Source organism: Chelonus insularis, unplaced genomic scaffold, assembly GCF_013357705.1.
Source record: "Chelonus insularis isolate UGA/USDA-ARS -01 unplaced genomic scaffold, ASM1335770v1 contig_35_pilon, whole genome shotgun sequence".
In the NCBI taxonomy this organism is placed as follows: domain Eukaryota; kingdom Metazoa; phylum Arthropoda; class Insecta; order Hymenoptera; family Braconidae; genus Chelonus; species Chelonus insularis.
This window is the reverse complement of record NW_023276524.1, coordinates 822,807-833,763: the sequence shown is the minus strand read 5'-3', so window position 1 is coordinate 833,763 and position 10,957 is coordinate 822,807. Positions and strand designations below refer to the sequence as shown.

The window sequence follows — 10,957 nt, the reverse complement described above, 5'->3', positions numbered from 1 at the left end:
TTGCTTTTATCTTTTAATATCATTCAACTATAAAACAGAAGTCGAGGCAGATTATCGGTAAGTTGTATATCATAAAATTTACTTTATCTGAATAAATCAACGTATTTTGAAATAACAGAAAATATTGTGCAGAATGCATAATTTTTATCATAACTTTGTCGAAGAAACTCCCCCAAAATAAAAGCAATAAATACATCAGAATATAAAACACTTATTTCTTTTATAACTCTCTCTTCAAAACTCGTAGAAATAATGTGTTATTGATTAGAATAGTCCAGTTTGAAACAAAAGTTACTGATCTAAATTCAAAGAAATTTTTTAAGATTAGAAAAAGGTATGGTACACATGACAGTTCGTTCTGATATTTAAAAAGCAATCAAGGTTTTCGTTTTGGTAACGTAATAATTCAATGTCAATTTGGTAGTTTATTTGCAACTTATACAAACGATAAAATAATCGTGATTTATTATAGTTAATTTCACCACAAACAATATGATCAACAGTAAAAATGGAACTTACTGTGTTCAGTAGATTTAATGTAGGAAACAGCTGTAAACCAATATGTCTAATGTGATAATATCTTCCAGTGATAATTGAGTTTTTGATGAATTTTAAAAAATCTTCAGGAAGATAATCTTCAATTTTGAAGAAAAATTATGATTATAATTGTCAGTTATACTCAGTGACAGCACAATGAATTACGGTCATCAATTTCTGTGGGTAATAGTCTCTTTTAAAATATTGGTCACTCATAATTAAAAGTATTCATTATATTTGATCCATCTTGTTACTTTTATAAAATACAGAAAAAAAATTAATTTTTAAATTGAACAATTGAATTCATTCATATTGAAAAAAAAATCAAAGTTAAATTAAACTCTACTAGATCTTGATAATATCGTTGGTATATTTATCAATGCATTGAAATGAAAAAGTTGAAAATTACACATTCAAATAGAAAACAGAAAAAAGTTTATTTTATCGAGAAAAATTTATTTATGCTGGTGTAACAGCTTGGATCATATTTTCATAGAATATAACATCAATAGACGGACACATTTGAAAAATTACGTATCTTCAGATCTTCTTGCAGTAGAAACATAGTAAAGATAAAGTTTGAAAGAATTATGAAAAAAAGTTATAACAGTTAGCAAAAGTTATTAGAGCAAAAAAAAATAAAATACACTTTTGACAGTAAAAATTAAACAAAGTGAACTTTCCACGAACTTTAGTTTATAAAGTTATGTATTAATTCAAAATCTATTTTACCACAGTATATGAACATAGGAAAGAGCTACAAAATCGCTTATGATAAGCATGTCAAAGATGCGTGGTAATGTTTGTAAACATCTAGAAGTTTAAAGAGTTGGTTAACGCGTTAAAACTTTCGGAAATTACTAATATCGTGTAAGTGCTGAATTTCAACTTTATTCTCATAAAACTAATAATCCCGACATCTATATTACCTTAATAAAAAATAAATATTCCCAACCCTAGTAAAAAAATAAAGACTGATTCTTATAAGACTTTTATAAGAATCATATTTAAAATTTGCCATAGATAAATCTTATATGAAAATTATAAGAATCATATACGAACAATATAAAAATTATATATGAAAAATTTTTATACCGTTTTTGTATGATTTTTATAATTTTCATATAAGATTCTTATATGGCCAATTTCAGATAAGATTCAGTATTTATTTTTTTACTGAAGAACTAATAATTCATTTTTATTTGAAAAAAAATGAAATAAATAAAAGTAACTAATGATGAACCATCTGAAATCTAACTGCCAATACAATTACCTCCACATAAATAGTTTTTTAATCACTATTATCATAAACCACTAATATTCCACATTCATTCATCACAGACCATTAGATTAACAAATTTAAAAAAAAAAAAATAACAATAATTTCAACAATTTATTAGGATGTAAATTTTAAAAAGAATTGATTCACTAGAGCACTGATTTTGCTTCATGAACACACAGTCGCTTGAAGGAAGTAAAGGTAACGACGAAAATACGCTCAGGATAGTTCCACGAATTTGAAGGCTCGAGATCACAACAAGAACTGCCAGTGTGGTGAAATTGGTAGAGTAGTCAGGTAGCGTTCAGTCTGGCGCGTGCAAACACAACAGCCAATGAGAGTGTAGAATCGATCGCTGGATTCGCGCGCAAAGAAGTCGTTGGATATCTACGTAACTTATTATGTACATGATTTTTCTTAAGAACAACCTGTCATAAAATAATAATAATTCGAATTATTTTCCACTTAGGACATAAGCTTAGAATATAACTTTTTTGTTTGACTATTTTTACTTATATTGCCATTATTAATTCCAAATTTTAATTTGAGAGATAATTAGTGTTTATGTTGACAAACACTTTATGGTAATTGCGTTATAATTTTATCGTTAAATTTTATATTCGAAGCCGTTACAAGATAGGCATGATGAATTGTTAGTTAGTTTTCAACAGAGTGCCTGAGTAAAATTCGATCTATATTTTTTACGAAGAGTATTACAAAGCTTTGTTTATTATTTATTCACTACTTTATTGTAAACCATTTGAAATGTTATAGCTTTGAACAAGTGCGCAGTTTTCAATCGATTTTGATGGTTCGGTAGATGCTTGTGTATACTCCAAAATCAGAATAGCAAAATTTTCTGTTTTGAGCAAAGTTTAGAACAGTTACTATTTTAAACAGCTGGTTCTGAATGTACTTACTTTTAAATATGATAGGCTATCATGTACATGTAACTTCATTGTGGAAAACCAGTTATGGCTAAGAACACATCTCAAAGGTTTAACAGATTCTGAGCCAACATGTATTTGTGCAGCGTTACCCAGTGAATTTTATTTTATTTCTTGGTAAAATTTACTGCGTTTCTTAGTAAAAATTAAGTTCATTACTCAGCAAAATTTCCTGTATTTCTCAGTGATTGTAACTAAGTTTTCAAAAATTTACATTCATAAAATTTTTTAGGTGATATAGTACATTTCTAACATGAATTTAGAACAATAATATTTATTTTTTAAGAAAATATTACTAAATATTATATTTAAAAATTTTACCACATTGTGTTAATGATGATATTATTAAATAAATTTGCATTTCTATTAAAAATGAAAATAATAGATTTAATTTCTATCTTTTTTTGTCATGATTGAAAATTTTCAAAAATGTATGTGGTAACAATGTATAAACTCTAACAGTGGTACGTTTTTGTAAGCCATGAGCCTCACAAATCTGATTTTATGAACCAAACTGAAAAGTACTTGAATGAAATATATTTTCTATTTTAAACACTTAATAAGTAGTAAAATTAGTAATATTAGATACGATTGATTCTCAATTGAATGCAAAATAAACATTACTCATTACATTATGTTATTCATTCACATATTAAACCACAAATATATATATATATATATTTATTTATTATGTATATTTTATAAGATTATTAGCTCAAATATTTTCCAATATCAATCAATGATTATTGTTCATTGCAGTAATTTTTGAAATAAAAGACTAAACAAAAATTATGATATCAAAAGTAAAATGACTATTGGAAAACTATTACAATATTTTAGAACTGTTTATAATCCAAAAAATAGTTACATCCTATTTGTACTAGTGTAGAAAAATTCGTTACTCTTTAAAAACTTAAACAGTAAAAATGGTTGAAAATGATTTCCAAACAGTCCATATTTAATGATTTGACAGTTATAATAATATAACTTTTTGAAAAAATTGTATTACTATTATTCTAGACAGTCATTATCAATATTTTTCACTGTTTCATTTTTGAAAAGTCGATCGTTAACCTGATATTGTCAGAAAAGTATAATGATAAAATTATCTTCATCAAAAGAAAACTTAATGTTAGTTTTCCTATTGCCAGTGAATTCTTATTAAAGTTATTCAAAACTTCTACATCAATTTAATATTGTATTGCTCAAGATACAATAGGTAAGCTTTTAATGTAATTGATCAATCGAAACTTTAGATTTCGTTGCTCCAGAAATCCGTTCTCAAATTATTTTTTGATTACGTACAATAACTTTATTGTGGAGAGAAATTTTCAGTGCCCGAAACAAACCTATTACAGGCCTAACTTTTGAAGGAGCCAAATTGAAGCCCAAAAATATTTTGCAGGCCTAAAACGCGCCCAAATCAGGCCCAAAAATATTTTGCAGACCTGAAACACGCCTAATTCAAGCCCATTGTCTAAGATCATATTCGACAATGATGGCAATAAATTATTACAAATGTAAATTTGTAGCACCGAAAGTTAATTTGATGGTAAGTTTTTATGACAATTTTTTTTTCTTTTCTGGATTTTTAAAATAGTTTTAGGCCTACAAAATATTTTTGGGCCCGAATTGGGCGTGTTGTGAGCCTAGAAAATATTTTTGGGCTTCAATTGGGCGCGTTGTGGGCCTGGAAAATCATTTGAGCTCAAATTGGGTCTCCTTTAGGCGCGCCCAAAAACTGATCATTTTTACTCGGGCTTGTTTCGATTGTTTTATATGATATAAAAAAATTGTCTTCACCATGGGGGTAATTTTATTTTTTCATAACAATTCATTGAAAAAAAAAGTTAGCAAATTGAACAACCGAATACTTATGTAGCGCAATCTAATAAATTAAAAAAAAAAGTTACATATTTACAACTATTCTTATTCATAAGAATGCCTCTAGATCTCCTTTTAGTGGCGTTCTATGGATTGAAGTATTCTTCTGTGTAATTATCACAATTAATGTTTAAAAATTCTTAATTAAGTTTTAATCTCGGTGCAAAGATTATAGAGAGGCTATTATTAAATTATAAATGATGTTTAGTTAATATTATAACTTTTACTCGAGAAGGAAAGCTTGAAAGAATAAAAGGTTTTAATTGGTCGTTGTATCGTAAATAAACATGGAGTGAAACTTGAAATATAAATTAATAAGATTGCTTTGAAAGCAAAGCACACACGATATAAGTATTTACAGTTGATCACATGTTGGCTCTCAGCGACAAGACTCAGGCGCAGTGCCCAGTAAGAAAATAATTCTTACTTTTTTATTTATTTAAGCCAATATCTACACTTAATTAAATACTTTAATTTTAAATATGAAGCACGTTAGTGTGAAAATTTTCTACCATTTTCCGAACACCCCGCAGATTATTTTAATTAACATCATATAACATAGGAAATTTTATTTTAATTTCCGTCTGTTTCAGATTTACAAGAGAACACAGTAAAAATTACTTGAATTTTTGAATAAAATGTATTTTAAATTTCTCTTCGACCAAAATTTATTCACATCCGTACCTTATGATGTAATTAATTAATAATCACATAACAATTTCATTACGTCTTCTAATTTTATTTTGTATTCAATCTAAATTTCAATTGTAAAGTTGAAAAAAAAAATTACTTCTTGTTTACTTTTTTTCTAATATTACTTGTTATCATCTGCTATGTTAACGTTTCATTAAAAATAGGAAAAACCTTGACACAATAATAGGATAACAATAAATCTTAATAAAGTTATGAGTTGCGAAAAATATTTCGACTCAGTTCAATATATAAAATCATATCCAACAGAATAAAATGCACAATAAGCATCAGAAAAAAGTATAAATGTGTAGACATGCAAATATAAATGTACTTTTAGGTCCTTCAGGCACAATTGTCGACACAAGTCCATTCGGACGTGTTTTAACTCATATAATGTTAATAATGAATACTAGCATTCAAAACAAAAAAAAAATAGTCATTGAAAATATTATATCATTGTTATAATGATCAATCATTTCAGGTCTACGTCAGTACATTGAAAAAGCGGTTTAAACCAAGCTGCGTGTCTTTGTTACAGTTAAATTAGTACATATGTTAGAAAGAAGAATAGGTCTCCCTATCAGTAGCAAATAGACATATATAGTACTAAAACACTAGTCTGTCTGTAACAAAAAATGTAGTGAATAGACTAAAACTACAGTTTTAACCCGTCGGACACATCGTTGTTTGATTTATTTTCATTCACATTGTGAGAAGAGAATTTTACTCAGTTTATTCGTGGAAATTTAGGCACGAAAATTTCATCAATCAATATACCTTGTTCGAAAAAATGTAATCTTAGAATATATTCAGAATACACACGGCAAATTAGAGAAAATTCGAAAGTTTAGTAACAAATCACTTAAAATGTTTAGTAATTAAATATCCAAGTGTTTACAATGTTGACTATCAATTATATATACTATAGTGAAACACTTTTATAATCTAAATATTCTAGTATACAGAGTATCATAGTGCTATCACTATATTTCTGCCCTCAAAGCAGATACTAATCTTCGATAAACATGCTGAATGCATTGGAGATTGAAGTTTTCAGACGATGAAATAAATAATAAAATTCAAAGCTGTTTTAAGTCCGTTACTATTTTTTTGCCAACTCCATTTTTTAATAAATACCTAGAAACTTTTATTAAAATAGTCTAGCGCGTAGAGGGCGATTTTATAGAAACTTCAAGAGAACTCTCATAAATAAGTAAAGACATGGTTTGGAAAGGATTATAATTTTCAGAATTTTCAAATTAATAACTACTACATTCTATAAAAACTTCCTTCCTATCAATACTGTAAATACAGTCAAACCTGGATAAGTGAGAAAACTCTATAAGTGAGAGTAATAGCCAGGACCCGAGATTTTAAGCTCCCAAAACCTCTATTAGCGAGAAACAGAAACCTCTGCAAGAGAGAGTCGTTTTTTCCTCATAGACCTCCATAAGTGAGACTGCTACTTAACTATACCTCTCTAAGCGACAGTCGAGCTTTATTTACAAATTTAACATCTGCTATTTTATGACTCGTTCTTAACTTTCGTGGAACTTTCTACCATTGTTTTTGTATTGTTTTCTTGCCAATATTGTACCCATTCTATTTCGTGGAACTAAAAAAATTTTGTTATTTTATCGCATTCTTTTCGAATGGACCCATGTTCCTGTGTACCGTCCTGTTTGTCGGACTTACTCAGTTTATAGTTATCAATTGCGAAGGAAAGTTCTGTTCTGCATCATGTCAAAACGGAAAATTAAAGTACTGTCATTAAGTGATAAACTTAAAATAGTGAATGCGTTTGAATCCGAAAAATCGCGAAATGGAATTCAGAAGGAATTTAATTTACCAGAATCCACCTATTATAAAATTATAAAATCAAAACAATCTATAAAGTCTGAGTGCTCTAATGGGCATGGAAATATTAAGAGGACTAGAGTTTCTGAATTTCCCAATATCGAAAAGTGTCTTTTGGAATGGATAAAACAAACTCTCGATAAGAACATTCCCATAGATGGACCTTTGTTGAAAGAAAAATCTGAAGAGTTTGCTACAAAACTGGGAATCCAGAACTTTTCTGCTAGTAACGGCTGGTTAGAGGGTTTTAAAAGGCGTCATGATATAGATTTCAAAAAAGCAGCCGGGGAAAGTAAATCTGTAGACCAAGGTGTATGCAACCACTGGATTGAAGATCTGCCAAATCTTTTAGAAAGGTATGAACCAGACGATATTTACAACGCGGATGAAACTGCTTTGTTTTTAAAGTGCCTTCCGGATAAAACATTTACGTTTAAAGGCGAAAAATTCCATGGAGGGAAACAAAGCAAACTCCCACTTCTCATCATCGGGAACTCAAAACGACCTAGATGTTTTAAAGGTGTCAAGACTCTACCCGTTGATGATGCCAATAATACAAAGGCTTGGATGACCAAGATATTATTCAAAGATTGGTTGAAAAAAGTTGACGAACAAATGAAGATAAACCGCAAAAAAATTCTGCTATTCATTGAAAACTGTGCTGCCCATACGGACTTACCAACACTTTCAAACGTAAAAGTAATGTTTTCACCTGCTAACACCACTAGTAAACTTCAACCATTAGATCAAGGCATCATTCACACTTTTAAACGCTTTTATCGCAGAGAAGTCGCTAAACATATTCTTACGAGTCTAGAAGAAAACAGAAGCCCGGACATTAACGTACTTCTAGCTATGGAAATTGCTAGAAAAGCATGGTACTCAGTCAGTGACGTTACTGTCAAAAACTGCTTCAAGAAAGCTGGGTTTTGGAAAAGTACAGATGTGTAAGACCGGTCAGAGGAAAATGATGTTGAAGTTGGACCTAGCAACGAGGAATGGACTAAGCTTGTGTCTCACGAATCCAATATGTTAATGCCGAGCTTCGAAGCTTTTGTTTAAATTGACGACGATGCAACTACCGCTGGAGAACAAAACAACGACGATATCGTTAAGAATTGTGTGAACGACTGTAATGCTGAAAATGACGGTGAAGACGAGACACAGATCCCGGAAACAGAAATAAAGATCATTCCAATGAAGCAAGCTTTAAATACGTTGGAGACGGTTCATCAGTACTTTGAATACGCAGTGGTTGTTGATCGAGCAATATTCGACAAAATTTATGAGTTAGAGAAAAACATTCAAAATACAAAAACAGAAACCCAAACGAAATTGACAGATTCTTTTAATTGTAAATAAATTCTAAATGAATTAAAATTACATATTTTTGTTTGTTTTCGTAAGCATTAAAATATATTACATATATGTATATGTACATAACAATAATATAATATGTTTTGCATATCATGCACATAATTTTATCATTATTACATATTAACTACATTCGTACTTACTGTGACTTGTTATTGCTGCGTACCCCTATAAGTGAGAAACGCTACCCATGTACCTGCATTAGCGAGAAACTCGGGTTAGTGAGGAACATCTATAAGCGAGAATGAGATTGTGCTCCCTTGAACTCTCGCTTATCCAGGTTTGACTGTATAGGTAGAGAACAACAGATATTGAAGAGGAAGGCTTACTGAAATGACGAATTCAAATACAGAATTAAAAATATGACATCTAGAATCAGCTAGTTTCAGTCATAAACTAAAGTGAACAAACCAGTCGCGCGTTGCTAACAAAAAATTCTGTCGTTTGTCAATCGATCTATAGATTGACACACATATATTTTACACTTCTTCCGATCTTCTAAAAATTGCCTCCTGGCAATTTCTAACAGATGGTTAAAAATATTGAATTAGACTGAAAAAAATAAACATGCAGATTTTGAAATTAAACTTCCAATTCAAAAATTATAAATTAATTAAGTAATGATTCAGCCTAGATTTAAATATTGCCGCTCCCCAACTCTGCCTGCTCAAAAATAGATAAAACAAATTATTCTGGGGGAAAAAATCCTGCGGCGGGTAAAAACCTCCAAAACAGGCGGAAATAATCAAAACTAATTAATTATGTCGTACAGTTGAAAATCATTTTACCTTCTCATAGAGGGTACATATTTTAAAATATTATTTTCAAAAAGATTGCTAAAATAAAATTTTAGATCATTTTTAACAAATGTTTCTTAAAAATAGAAGTAATGGAAAGTTTATATTTGTTTAGGTTCTACGATGAGCAATGTTCGGCAAAAAACCTTTTAATTTATTATACCGGACAGCAATCCAACAAGTGAAGAAGAGGAAATACCTATGGATATTGTTCAATGAGCTAACGAACTTCGGAGCAATTTATAACCAGTAAAATCGAAAGAAAAACATGAGAAAATATATGAAAAGTTCATAACTTGGCAATCGGAGAATAAGATCAATTCTTTTGCGGAGACAGTTTTTATAGCGTATTTTAGTTTGCTATCGAAAACCATGAAATCATCAAGTTTGTGGGCGATATATTCTATGTTGCGAAGTGTTGTGAATATGTAACACTCCATAAATATCCATAATTACTCAGGATTAATTGCACTTTTGAAAAAAAAAACCATAAGGGATATGTCGCTAAAAAATCAAAAGTTTTGAGTGCCGAAGAAATAGAAAAATTTATCGACAGATTGCTTTAATTTTTGGAGTCACCGGCGCATGCAGACGACAAAAACTGTGCGATATTGCAATTGAGAATATTGTGGATAAAGGTGAGATGATCTTGGTGAATCCAAATCCTCGAAAAGGACATTTTATTTGAGTACCTCGCCTTGTAGGGCATAACTCTGGGGATGACTCTACTTCTAGTGACGGCGTTACTTGGGACGTAATATTCTTGCGCCTTTAGAAAGGCACGACGATACACGCATCTAGCCCAAGGCCTTGCAACATACCACTACGAGTCCAACCTCAATTGACAGTAAGCACCCGGTTCTGTGCATATCATTTTTCGACTTTGCAGCCCTGGATGCAGGCTTGGATTTCGGTCTCCCGTAGTACCAGTTTTATCCGTTTTGGTCGGCGGCCTCAGTTGTTTATGGTGTGAGGAGATATGGTGTGTTGATATTGTCAACAGCTGAAAGAAAGAAAATGGTTAGTGTTAGATGTTTCCTGTAATATATAAAAAGTTATTATTGTTTTGTTATTATTAAGGATCGTTAAGTGAGAAATCCCTATCCGTTTGATCCACAGGTATGTAAAAGTTTCATTACTATTGAAGATTATTAAGTGTAGTTAAGTGAGGTGAAAGTGACGAATAAAATCCCTATCCGTTTGATCCACAGGTAACAGGTGCTCCGCGAAGATTGCAGGCCTGCAACCTGTGCCTAGGTGTTCCGAAAACGCCCAGGTGTGGATTAATGAAGTTCACGAGCTATGTTTTACGGCGCTGGTAATGACCTACTACTTCTACGGGCGAAGGATTATATGTGTTGGGCATTGCTGCTTCTGTTCTCGCTACCCTTCTTTTTTCTCTTACCCCGTCACGGATTCTTCTGATTTCCTCGAACAATTTCTTTTCCGCGCATGCCTTGACAAATTGTTCGAGGGCCTTACATGTGTTCTTTGTTTGGACAAACTCTGGCGATATTTCAGGCCATGTTGAGCTGAGGTCAACGTTCGCTTCCGAACGTATGACCGATATGAGATCTGTGATGAGATCC

The 10,957-nt window shown here is 30.8% G+C and overlaps 1 protein-coding gene across 1 annotated transcript; it reads left to right on the top strand.

The window, feature by feature from the left end:
• Positions 1-7,080: 7,080 nt before the first annotated feature.
• Positions 7,081-8,148, top strand: LOC118067045 (tigger transposable element-derived protein 6-like). The gene has a single exon (XM_035083573.1). It carries the CDS (start codon positions 7,081-7,083, stop codon positions 8,146-8,148), a length of 1,068 nt encoding a protein of 355 aa, XP_034939464.1.
• Positions 8,149-10,957: the final 2,809 nt, after the last annotated feature.